The following is a 13,528-nucleotide window of genomic DNA, read 5'->3' on the forward strand; positions in this document are numbered from 1 at the left end:
ACTTCCAGCGTCGTTTATTGACCAACCAGGTGTACTAGCATGAAACTCGGTGTCACAAACTGACATCCGCCTTTACATTAACGTTTGAACTTTCAGTGTTAATCACATAAATATGTTACCTAGAAAAAGTATTCCCTAAGTTTCATTATTCAGCGTTAATGATTTTTTGTTGTTGCGATGTTTTCCTCCAGTGTATGCGAAATACATGTTATATGTGCGTATTTTTACAAAGATGTGAGTAAAAGGCTCTTCCTGAACCCCTAGACTGATTTCAACCAAACTTAATAGATATATTACTTAATTCATGGAAAGAAACACGTTGGGGTTAACACGCAGCAACCTCCTACTACTGGGATGGGGCGATAATGTGGAGAGAGCTGGGTGGGAAGGGGAGGAGGAGGAGGAGGAGGAGGATAAGGTGGACAAACAGAGAGGGCGAAGGAAAAGGAAGAGATGGTCGCAGGTGTGGCGGAAGAGGAGATGGACTAGTAGAACTGGAATAAGTACACACTCTGACAACACCGGAAACTCAGCTATCCATTTCATATGTTGTTACTTGCCTGTGCGGGTTAAGGTGGAACAGATCTCTATCTGATTATTGTTGCTTATCATGCAGAATTTTTCATTTCCATTTCGTCTACACCAGGAGTGTCCAACATTTTATGTTACCTGCTCCACGGTATATGGGCGAGAGACAGAGGAGGGGAGGAAGGGTGGGAGGGAGGGAGGGAGAGAGAGACAGAGACGTCAGGCGGTATGGCGGATGGGTAGCAGGAGTTTCAGAGTCAGAATATTAATTTTACCATAACTTTAGATAAACGGAACCTGACGACCTTCCTGCAGCAGCTTGAGAAAGTTGCAGTATTTGGACGGGTTACTCCTGTAACCGAAATATCAGATCTGAAGATGGTTCTAAAGCAACCGAAACCGGTCATTTGAATAAACATTTTGCAATCAAGACGGATTAAGTTACATCGTCTGATTTGTGTGGAACACAAGTTTTCGTTAAAATGCCGAAGCTGCTCTTGCAAGAAATTTAGTTACAGCCACATTATAGAGATTATGTTCTCTCGTCGCGCTTACTCAGTCTGACAGTGCTTGCCGCTTTACGGTACGCGCGTTTACTGTTTCAGGTCACTTCCGCCAGTACGACCATGGAATGTTCGGCAACCTGGAGAAGTACGGCAGCTTCTGGCCGCCAGACTACGACCTGAGCAAAATCACCGCCCAAGTGGCGCTCTTCTACAGCAACAACGACTGGCTAGCGGCTGTGAAGGTAACCTCGTACATCTCTGCTGCGTTCTGTTCGCACACCTGCTTTCCTGTGGCTTTTTTGTGTTATCGCAATTGTGATGGATGATGTCATATGATTTTCAGAGAAAAGTTCCATTAGCGGACAGTAAATAATGATTATCACCTAGCGAGGTGGCGCATTGGTTACGATATTGGGCTCCAAATCTCACTCTAATCACATAAACTGCTATCTTCCTTAAAAAAAACTACACACTTATGCTTGGGTCATACTGATTAGGTATATTACTTAAAGGACATGATGAAAAATTATTATAATTTAGATGTAGGTTTACTTGTTACAATTGAAACAAATTTTACATTATTACATACATACTGACAGGTTTCAGACAGATTATATAATGGTAAGACAGAGATTTAGGAACCAGGTTTTAAATTGTAAAGCATTTCCGGGGGCAGATGTTGACTCTGACCACAATCTATTAGCTATGAACTGTAGATTAAAACTGAAGAAAGTGCAAAAAGGTGGGAATTTAAGGAGATGGGACCTGGATAAACTGACAATACCAGAGGTTGTACAGAGTTTCAGGGAGAGCATAAGGGAACAATTGACAGGAATGGGGGAAAGAAATACAGTAGAAGAAGAATGGGTAGCTTTGAAGGATGAAGTAGTGAAGGCAGCAGAGATCAAGTAGATAAAAAGACGGGGGCTAGTAGAAATCCTTGGGTAACAGAAGAAATATTGAATTTAATTGATGAAAGGAGAAAATACAAAAATGCAGTAAATGAAGCAGTCAAAAAGGAATACAAACGACTCAAAAATGAGATCGACAGGGAGTGCAAAATGGCTAAGCAGACATGGCTAGAGGACAAATGTAAGGATTTAGAGGCTGATCTCACTGGGGGTAAGATAGATACTGCCCACAGGAAAATTAAAGAGACCTTTGGAGAAAAGAGAACCACTTGTATGAATATCAAGAGCTCAGATGGAAACCCAGTTCTAAGCAAAGAAGGGAAAGCAGAAAGGTGTAAGGAGTATATAGAGGGTCTATACAAGGGCGATGTCCTTGAGGACAATATTATGGAAGAGGATGTAGATGAAGATGAAATGGGAGATATGATTCTGCGTGAAGAGTTTGACAGAGCACTGAAAGACCTGAGTCGAAACAAGGCCCCGGGAGTAGAAAACATTCCCTTAGAACTACTGACTGCCTTGGGAGAGCGAGTCTTGACAAAACTTTACCATCTGGTGAGCAAGATGTATGAGACAGGTTTAAAACCCTCAGACTTCAAGAAGAATGTAATAATTCCAATCCCAAAGAAAGCAGGTGTTGACAGATGTGAAAATTACCGAACTAACAGTTTAATAAGTCACAGCTGCAAAATACTAACGCGAATTCTTTACAGACGAATGGAAAAACTGGTAGAAGCCGACCTCGAGGAAGATCAGTTTGGATTCCGTAGAAGTCTTGGAACACGTGAGGCAATACTGACCCTAACACTTATCTTAGAAGAAAGATTAAGGAAAGGCAAATCTACGTTTCTAGCATTTGTAGACTTAAAGAAAGCTTTTGACAATGTTGACTGGAATACTCTCTTTCAAATTCTGAAGGTGGCAGGGGTTAAATACAGGGAGCGAAAGACTATTTACAATTTGTACAGAAAGCAGATGGCAGTTATAAGAGTCGAGGTACATGAAAGGGAAGCAGTGGTTGGGAAGGGAGTGAGACAGGGTTGTAGATTCTCCCCGATGCTATTCAATGTGTATATTGAGCAAGCAGTGAAGGAAACAAAAGAAAAATTTGGAGCAGGAATTAAAATCTATGGAGAAGAAATAAAAACTTTGAGGTTCGCCGATGACATTGTAATTCTGTCAGAGACAGCAAAGGACTTGGAAGAGCAGTTGAACGGAATGGACAGTGTCCTGAAATGAGGGTATAAGATGAACATCAACAAAAGCAAAACGAGGATAATGGAATGTAGTCGAATTAAGTCGGGTGATGCTGAGGGAATTAGATTAGGAAATGAGACACTTAAAGTAGTAAAGGAGTTTTGCTATTTGGGGAGCAAAAAAACAGATGATGGTCGAAGTAGAGAGGATATAATGTGTACACTGGCAATGGCAAGGAAAGCCTTTCTGAAGAAGAGAAATTTGTTAACATCGAGTATAGATTTAAGTGTCAGGAAGTCGTTTCTGAAAGTTTTTGTATGGAGTGTAGCCATGTATGGAAGTGAAACATGGACGATAAATAGTTTGGGCAAGAAGAGAATAGAAGCTTTCGAAATGTGGTGCTACAGAAGAATGCTGAAGATTAGATTGGTAGGTCACTTAACTAATGAGGAGGTATTGAATAGGATTGGAGAGATGAGAAGTCTGTGGCACAACTTGGCTAGAAGAAGGGATTGGTTGGTAGGACATATTCTGAGGTATCAAGGGATCACCAATTTAGTATTGGAGGGCAGCGTGGAGGGTAAAAATCGTAGAGGAAGACCAAGAGATGAATACACCAAGCAGATGCAAAAGGATGTAGGTTGCAGTAGTTGCTGGGAGATGAAGAAGCTTGCACAGGATAGAGTAGCATGGAGAGCTGCATCAAACCAGTCTCAGGACTGAAGACCACAACAACAACATACAAAAAATCTCGACAATGATGTAAGTTCTGGCCATTAGTGAGCTGTTGCGCTTTGGCGTTTTACTTAACGCATAAACTGACACCTCCGGAAATCATTATCCTAGAGTTTTGCTTAGAATACAAAAATTTGGACAGTGGTATCTAACTGAGATTTACAAGTACATTTGTTACAGTTTGAACATTTCGTTAGTGTCTAGTTGTCACAACCTGATGGGCATAGTTTGCATCTGGCACGTTTGCAGTTTTGGTTGTATCACTGGAGCTTGCTGTTGACGGACTTCCTGTTTGTATCTTTCTAACCATGGCCGCTGACTACATTTCGTGACACTATTTTTTAGTTTAAATGTAAGGAGTATCTGGGGGTCCCTGCAATTCATCGAGAAATATTCTTCTTATGTAAAGAACTTTTTTCCACCCTGGATAGCCGCGCAGAGTAGCCGCTCGGTCACCGTCTGACCCCTCCCCCTCGTCAGAGGTTCGAGTCCTTCCTCGGGCATGGATGTGTGAGTTGTCCTTAGCATAAGTTAGTTTGAAGTAGATTAAGTAGTGCGTAAACTTAGGGACCGATGACCTCAGCAGTTTGGTCCCATAAGATATTTCCACCCTGGATTTTTTTCCCTCCACAGCATTGTGGTCAGAATTATCAATAATATTGTGGAAGATGATTATTGACCAGCGGTTGGTTTTCCTCTTGCTCGTGTAGGAACCAATAATCTTCTCTAATGTGTAAACTGCTCCCTTTACTTACATTGTAGTGCAATATCATTTTCGGTTTCTTGTCTTCTCTATTGCTTATTTACTCACTGTTCTACATTGAGCTCATCACGACAACCTCTTTGTCCTTCCGTGGAACATTGTTCATAGCAAAAAAGAACTGTGAAGTGCTAACATCATCTTTGCTTGATATAATATTAAGGAGTTCAGGTTTATTTTTTCTCACCGAACTCTGCATTGTGAGTTATCTTATGAGACGTTCTTGACCTAATGCATATGATGCGAAGAAAATGTCACATGTGACATTATGCCCGTTTCTCCATGACCACCCTCATACCTTGATTTTTGCCAGGTGCTTATCCAGGTAATTTTTCTGTATAAATTTGTGTCTTCATAATGTAAGAAGTAGTGCTACTGGACAGTGTCCATATTTTTAGCACAATATTTCAGGTTTTTTTCTGTATATATTGTTTGAATAGACAACGTCCTCGAAAAGCCACCAATTGTTTATCTACGGTGTGACAACTGGGAGTTTACTCTTCGTGTTCTTCCATCAAACTTGTCATCGAAACGAAACACACGTGAGATGCAAAAGAACCATTTCAACGACATTGCGGCAGGGAATGGCTCTACCTGTTTCTGTATCCAATAGGCTCTTTGTTGAATCGCCAAATGATTTGCATCATACCAGCCAGTAGTAAAAGGGCATTACAGGCTTCAAGTGCAATTTCAACTAATGCTTCAGAGCTATGCCCATAAACTCTTCGGCCCTCAATATTAATCATTTCCACCACAATACTCTGAGTATTATCGTTCGTCATAACTTGAAGAGATGATTTTGTATCACATGCTCTTGTCGGATCAGGGGTCAGTTTTATAAAATCTTTGCATTAGATACTGCTCCAGTTTGCGAGAAAGGTTCTAAGCTCCACGTGATTTTTATGTCTTTAGACTGAATTAACTGAACAGTTTTCACATTGTTGTGTGAAGTATCAATATGTGAAATGTCTCCTGAAGCAGATGAAGGATTAATGTTGTCATCACTGGTGTGGTTTTCATCTTCAGAAATATCCTCCTCGCTGTGAGATGCATTTACTAATGGTTCGAATTCCTCATCGGAAAGAACTCGTTTTGTCATGATAAATTACTGCGATAGGAACATGAACGGCCTCTGCACACAACAATTAATGAAATGTAACTGTTAACGATAGTGTGTTATAATAATTTGAACGTAATCAACGACTTGCATTATTGCTTAACCTTCGCACATTTCAACAATAAGGAATAAGATATTTACTCTGTCATAAAAACCATTATGCATGTACCTCAGGCGTGCAGAAATAAAACTTGACTATGATCATACTAAAAAGAGTGTAAGGCAGGGATGTAGTCTTTCGCCCCTACTGTTCAATCTATACACTGAAGAAGCGATCTTGGAAATAAATGAAAGGTTTAAGACTGGAATTAAAATTCAACCTGAAGGGATATCAATGATAGGACTCACTGATGACATTGCTATCCTTAGTTAAAGTGACGAAGATTTACAGGATGTGTTGAATGGAATGAATAGTCTAACGAGTACAGAAGGGGACAGAATAAATCAAAGAAAGACAAAAGTAATCAGAAACAGCAGAAATAAAAACAGCGAGAAACTTAGCGCCAGGATTGGTGATCACGAAGTAGGTGAAGTTATGGAATTCTGCTACCTATGCTGCAAAGTCATGGCAGAGAGAGAGCAAGGAGGACGTAGAAAGCAGACCAGCTTCTAGCAAGAAGGGCATTCCTGGTCAGGAGAAGTCTACTAGTATCAAACATAGGCCTTAATCTGAGGTAGAGATTTCTGGGAATGTACGTTCAGAGCACAGTGTTGTATGGTGGTAAACATGAATTGTGGGAAAAGCGGAAAAGAAAACAACCGTAGATTTTGAAAACTAGGTGGACTGATAAGCTAATAAATGAGGAGGAGAAAGTAATTTATGGAAAACACTGACAATAAGAGTGAATGGGGTGATAGGACATCCGTTAAGACAGCGCATAACTTCCATGGTACTAGACAGAGCTGTATAGTGTAAAAACTGTAGAGGAAGACAGAAATTGGAATACAACCAGAAAAAATTGAGAGCATTGGTTGCAGGTGCTATTGTGAGATGAAGAGGTTGGCACATGAAAGGAATTTGTGGCTCATAAAACCAGTCAGAAGACGATGTTCAAAAAAATTATATTTTCACATTCTGTGACTTTAAGCCCTCTGTGTCACACTGACCTGAGGAGCAGAACTGTAGCAAACTAAGGTCTAGCAAGGAGGAGACAAGCAGTTCCTTTAATTTCAGCTGTAAGGTACACAGAATGTTTAGAAAAACAAATTCATCAAGTATGGGGCAGTACAATTCAAATATAAAATATTATGGAAGAATAAATTCATTTTGGGGTCAAGGTTTAAATTTAGATTTTCCACATTTTCCTTAAGTGGCTAAGGCTACATCAGTACTTTGAAAATGACAAGGACGAGTCTCTTCTCCGTTACTGTTTAATCCGCTTATGTGCTCAGTTTCCAATGTACGCAGGATTGGCCAATAAATCCTAACCTCTCATCCTTGACTATTGGAGCCAAAGACGGCAGCAGCCCGATGAAAAAAATTAAATTCCTCCGAACTCTCATTTTCAGTTGGCTATGCATCTATTTAAGAGTTTGCGTAGATAGGCATACAATTTCCCTTAAGTGTACAGCAACTGCTATTCAGATGAATGAGAAACTAAAACGATCAGTACACACGTAACTCAGAGAATTAATTTCTTATGTACAAACATTTTGCCACATTTAAATTTCTTGTGCTTTTGCCAACTCTCTTCCCAAAACCACGTATAACTGCTTTGATTTCTGGGCATGCGAAATCTGTCTTCACCAATAACTAAACAACTTTTACACACAAAAACGAACATTTCCGTTATGTATTTTTATTTTTGAAGCAATCTGAATGGCAGTTTCTCACGATTATCTATCACAAATGTACTGCACTCAGTCTATTTCTGATTTATTAATAAAATCCGATAGTCAACTTCGTTGTCAATAATTCTCTGTGATTTGGTGACTGCGACTGTTGATTACAAAGAACAAAAAGTAAACAGTTACCTGTGTCTGTTACTTTTATTTTCTTTTACGTTGCGTTTCGAGGGCTTGTACTTTCATATTCAGGTGGATCACTGGATTACATACGAAATCCTGTTCCTGGATATAGTCACTTGACCTGTAATTAAGAAACTGTTATGATTATGTCTCCTTTGGAAAAAGATTCCGAATTTTTCTCCTTTCGATTCTCCGGGAGTATTTCCAAGGGCGAGGTGACTATTCGAAAAGATCAATCAACCAACGAAAGGGTAACAATCTATGAGTCGAAGCGTGGAATTCAAGAGGCCTAAATATGGTAGGAAAGCTAGAAAATCTGAAGAGGGAAATGCAAAGGCCAAGTTTAGAGAAAGTAGGGATCATACGGATCAGTGAAGTGAAAAGGAATGAAGATACGTATTTGTGGTCCGTTAGGTTTATATCAACAGCAGCAGAAAATGATGTAAACGGAGTACGATTCGTCAAGAGTAAGGAGATGGCGGGGAGAGTGAGTTACTACGAACAGTTCAGTAGTAGACAGAACATACATGCCAACGTCACAAGCGTAAAACGAAGAGATAGAGGAAGTTTATGAGGAAAACAACGGGTAACACAGTATGTAAAAAGGACGTGAAAATTTAATAATTGTGGGGTATTGGGAGACGGTAGTAGGGGAAAGAATTGAAGAAAGAGTCGCGGAAGAATATGGGCTTGGTAGTAGCAACGAGAGAGGAGAGAGACTGACTTCTCCAACATATTTCTGCTAGTATCAGCGAACACTGTTCAAGAATAATAAGAGGAGGAGGTATACGTCGAAAAGGTCGGGAGATACGGGATGATTCTGATACTGGATTATAAGGCATACCCAGTTGTAGATATAGATTCATATCACAATGATGTTGAAGAACAGACTGAAGTACGAAGACTCGTCAGGAAGAATCAATGTGGAAAGCAGTGGTATAATGAAGTACTGGAGAATTATGAGTCTTATTTTAAATTCTCTAAGGTTGTAGATACTACGATAATGAATACCACACTTCAATTTGAAAAGGAATAGACATTTATAAAAAGGGAAATCGCAGAAATTTGCACAGAAAATCATAGGTACAAGGAAGCTAATTGCGAGGAAACCTTGTCTAACAGAAGAGACGAAAGCACGGAACACAAAAATGTCCAGTGAAAGACAAGAATACATCAGTATAAGACACTTAGATACGAAATAAGTAGGAAGTGCAGGGAAGCCAAAGCTTTATGGCTGCAGATTTGAAGAACTCGAAAAAGAAATAAACAAATGAACATCGGAAGTACTGACTCAGCGTACGGAGAAGTCAAAACAACCTTCAGTGAAATTAAAAGCAAGGGCGGCAACATAAGGAGTGGCTTTGGAATTCCACTGCTAAGCGCAGATGAGAGACCGGATAGGTGGAAAGAGTACATCGTAGGCCTATATGAGGGAAAGGAATTATCAGATTACGTGACAAAACAAGAAGTTAGAACTGATGTCTAAAAGATAGGGAATCCAGTATTAGAGTTAAAAAAAATTGGAAGACTTGCGATAAAATAGAACAGAGGAGACAGATGACGTTTATAAAATCATTGGCGGAAGTGGCAATCAAAGTTGGTGTCTAGAACCTATTAGACCGGTGACCTACCAACAGTCTTTCGGAGAGACATCGTTCATTCACTCCCGGTTATAGCGAGTGCAGAGAATTCCGTGAACTATTGAAAAATCAGCTTATCGACTCATGCATCCAAGTTGCTGAGAAGAACAATATACAGTAGAATGGAAAAGAAAATTGAGGAAATTTTAGCCGACGATCGGCTTGGCTTTACAAAAAGTAAAGGCACCGGAGGGACTGTCCTGACGTTGCACTTGATAATGGAAGCAAGACTGATAAAAAATAAAGACTCCTTGATATGATTTGTCAACTTGTAAACAGCGTTTGACAGTGTAAACTGGTGCAACATGTTTCAAATACTGAGCAAAATAGGTGTAAGCCATAGGGAAAGGCGGGTAATGTACAATACGTAAAAAAAAAGCAAGAGGGAATGATAAGAACGGAAGACCAAGAATGAAGTGCTCTGTTTGAAAATGTGAGACAAGAGTGCAGTCTTTCGCCGCCACTGTTCACACTGTTCGTTCTATATATCGAAGAGGCATTGGCGGAAATTCAAGAAAGGTTCAGGAGAGGGAAAGAATGTAAATGATAAGATTCGCCGATGACATTGGTATCATGAGTAAAAGTGGAGAAGAAAGGAAGACCTGTTGACTGGAATGAACATGCTAATGAGTACAGAATATAAATTGAAGAAACTAGAAATAAATGAGTAGCAGATTTGGGATTAGCGATAAATTAAATACAAAAACTGATGATCATGAAGTAAATGGACTTGAGGAAATATTCAACATTGGAAGCAAAGTAACACGTGACAGATGAAGAAAGGGGAATATGAAAAGCAGACTAGTACAGATAGAGACGGAATTCCTGATCAAAGAATGTCTCCTAGCATCAAAAATAGAACCTTAAACTGAGGAAGAAATTTACTAGACTATAGACCTAGGTGTGAATCATGGACCGCGGGGAGACGAAAAAAGCGTTTCAGAAGTGGCGCTATAGAAGAATGTTGAACTTTAGGTGGACTAATAAGGTAACTAATGGAAAAGGTTCTCCGCAGAATCGTCGAGGAAAGGAGCGTACTGGAGATCACTGACAAGGGACAAGAAAACAGGGCATCTGTTGAGACGTAATAGAATAACTTTCTTCGTTCTAGAAGGAACTGTAGAGGGTAAAACTGACTGTAGAGAAGACAGATTGGAATATACCCAAAAACTAAGTGAGGACGGTGAGTGCAAGCGCTACTCTGAAACGAAGACTGGCACAAAATACGAAGTGGTGGAGCGCCGCATTAGACCAGTCAGAAGACTGACGGAGGAAAAAGACGCCTGCTGTCTGCCTTACACTCTAGTTGACGTCAGTGAAATAATGCGACAACGAGTGACACAAATACTAGTCGCTAGCGAAATGAAGTGCAAGGAGTACAGCTGACCTCATCCAGAAAAATAAATTCCCATAGAAGCCACTGGCCCGCCTGAAGACGACAGTCTATGCCCTATTTAGGAGTCTTGGGAGAAGATAAAAGTGACTACACAGATAACTGTTTTAATTTTACTTTTATACCCGGTACTCTCTTACACTAACGTTCATCTGTTTTACGTTTCGTTCTTCATTACAATGTCTTCATTTTGTAGTTTATTCGTTAATATTTCTTGTACGTTTGCTGTAGTGCTCCCGTACCAGTTTCATAAACTTCGTAAGCGGTGTGTTTTAAACCAGTTGGCTTTTATTTTTACTTGAAGCTTACATTTCGTTAGTAAGAAATCAAGACCACTGTGATTATCTTGTATGTTGGCATCTAAAAAATCGTATTACCAGGGAAAGTCAATTGAAAGCCGAACACTCACCACAACGGGACCATGCAATGACTGCATTTAAAAGTAATAAGTACACGCGTTAAGATATTTATCCCACTGGGACACGAGACGATCAGTTACTGTTTCATGGAACGCGGTCGGCTGCTGACGGATCCACAATGGCACCCTCTGCTGCACTTCCTGTTCCAACTGAGACGGACGTGCAGGCACGTCTTTCTTCAGCACGCCACCAAATATGTGACAATCACACGTTGAAAGATCCAGGCTGTACAGAGGATAATGTAGTGATCTCAGCAAAATCGCTGAAGCGTAGTCTTCATCCGACTGACAGTGCGGGGGCGGCTGTTAACGTGCAACAGGATGATTCCGCGACAGCATTCCGAAAGTCCGAGCGCAAACGGCAAAGCCAGCAGTGGAAACTTTCCACACCTCTACCAGCAAAGAAATGCGAAGTAGTTAACACAATTTCCGGTAAGATCATGATGAGTTTTTTTTCTTGAACTGCAAGGTCCCTCCGCTCGTCAAGTTCCTCGAGCCTGGAACAACAATCAATGGGTAGCACTATGACGACACTCACTTTCCAGAAATTGCGACCCGCCGTAGATTCAAAACGCCCTGGAATGCTATCGTACAGAATCATCCTGTTGCTCGATAACGCACGACTGCGCACTGACAATCGGACGACGGCTACACTTCAGTGATTTGCTTGGGAAACACTTCAGCATCCTCTGTACAGCCCGGATCTTTCAGCGCGTGATTTTCACGTCTTTGGTGAGCCAAAGAAAGACATGCATGGACGTCGCTTTCAGTCGGACGAGGAAGTGCAAGAGTGGGTATGGTTGTGGGTCCCTCGGCGGACGACCGCTCTCTACGAAACAGTAATTGATCGTATCTTCTCCCAGTGGGATAAATGCCTTAACGTGTGTGGTGATTACTTTTGAATGGAGCCACTCCGTTGTTCCGTTTTGGCGGGTTGGCTCTGAGCACTATCGGACTTAACATGTGAGGTCATCAGTCCCCTAGAACTTAGAACTACTTAAACCTAACTAACCTAAGGACATCACCCACATCCATGCCCGAGGCAGGATTCGAACCTGCGACCGTAGCGGTCGCGCGGTTCCAGACTGAAGCGCCTAGAAGCGCTCGGTCACATTGGCCGGCTTTTGGCGGGTGTTCGGTTTTCGTTTGACTGCCTTTCATAAAATGCAGACAGGTGTTGTAAAACATCCTTGAATCCTTTTGTCAATACAATCGAAATGCACGCTTTCGATAGCCTGAACAACTCCGGCGTTGGTTGCGGGTTGTTCACGTCGATGTAGAGACTAACTGACACTCTTCTCTTTACCAACTGTGCAGTATGAATGTGTGTCATTAACGACCATTACTTAAAAGTTTTACTTTCCAGTTATTGAATTTTTTTGGATGTGCATTCAGACAATTTCTGTTTATTGTTGCAGGATGTGGACAGACTGTACGACAAGCTACCAAATTGCATAGGCCGCTTCCTCGTATCGCTGGATTCATTCAACCACCTCGACTACGTATGGGCCATCCACGCTAAGGAACTAGTCTACGACAAAGTCATTAGCCTCATGAATAGATATTTGTAAATTGCTTCGCTTTCCAGGGACGCAAGCGCCTACATCCAAGATCAGACGCAATAAGGATGCCTACGCACACGTTTATCAGACATAATATTTTGTTTAATTTCCAACAAGAATAATTTCCAGTTGTATTGTCATACAAGAAAAATTTCGATGTATATTAAAAATATAAATACTCCACTTTTTGTTACGATGCTGTGTCATGCTTTCGTTCTCAAGGAGTATGTCAAGGACTATTACATGTTTTCATATTTTAAATCGTTTATCCACATATGATGTGTGTTCAACGTAGTAATTATCAAACACTCGAAAACTTCTGATTATTTTACAACTCAGTAACAAATAAAAATTTGGTATTATCTGCATCGTCAACAAAATTTTATATGCTGCTGCTGTAACCTGACCTCAGGAAATTAGTGGAGCCTTTTTCTACATTCGCAGTTCTCTCGTGAGAAGTTTCCTGAATTTCTCTGCTGTAACATATTATAGTCAATGCAAGTTGCATTGACTATACTGGCATACTTCTATTAGCTGTCACTACGTGCTTTCATTCAGCGTGTTTTCATGAAGATGATACTAAGTTTCAAAGGTGATGGAAGAGGGAGAATCTATCTGTTCGACATAAGGAAACTGGTCGCAGAAATAATTGTCTGGAAGGTTTAAGTGAAAGATACAAAAATGTTGAATTCATCGTTGAAATCCTGGCTATGTTAAAATCTAAGTCGACACAAGTTCATAAGAGTTTCATTAATCATTTACAACAGTTGTTCAAAATCGCATCGCTGTGAAT

The 13,528-nt window shown here is 40.6% G+C and overlaps 1 protein-coding gene across 1 annotated transcript in view; it reads left to right on the forward strand.

The window, feature by feature from the left end:
- The window catches only part of LOC126413081 (lipase 3-like), a 67,030-nt gene extending 54,286 nt beyond the window's left edge, over positions 1 to 12,744 (forward strand). Inside the window, exons 7-8 of the mRNA XM_050082978.1 lie at positions 1,134 to 1,276; positions 12,592 to 12,744. Coding sequence (XP_049938935.1) covers positions 1,134 to 1,276; positions 12,592 to 12,744 — 296 coding nt within the window. The remainder of the gene's footprint in view (positions 1 to 1,133; positions 1,277 to 12,591) is intronic.
- Positions 12,745 to 13,528: the final 784 nt, after the last annotated feature.

This window comes from Schistocerca serialis, chromosome 7 (assembly GCF_023864345.2).
Source record: "Schistocerca serialis cubense isolate TAMUIC-IGC-003099 chromosome 7, iqSchSeri2.2, whole genome shotgun sequence".
Lineage (NCBI taxonomy): Eukaryota > Metazoa > Arthropoda > Insecta > Orthoptera > Acrididae > Schistocerca > Schistocerca serialis.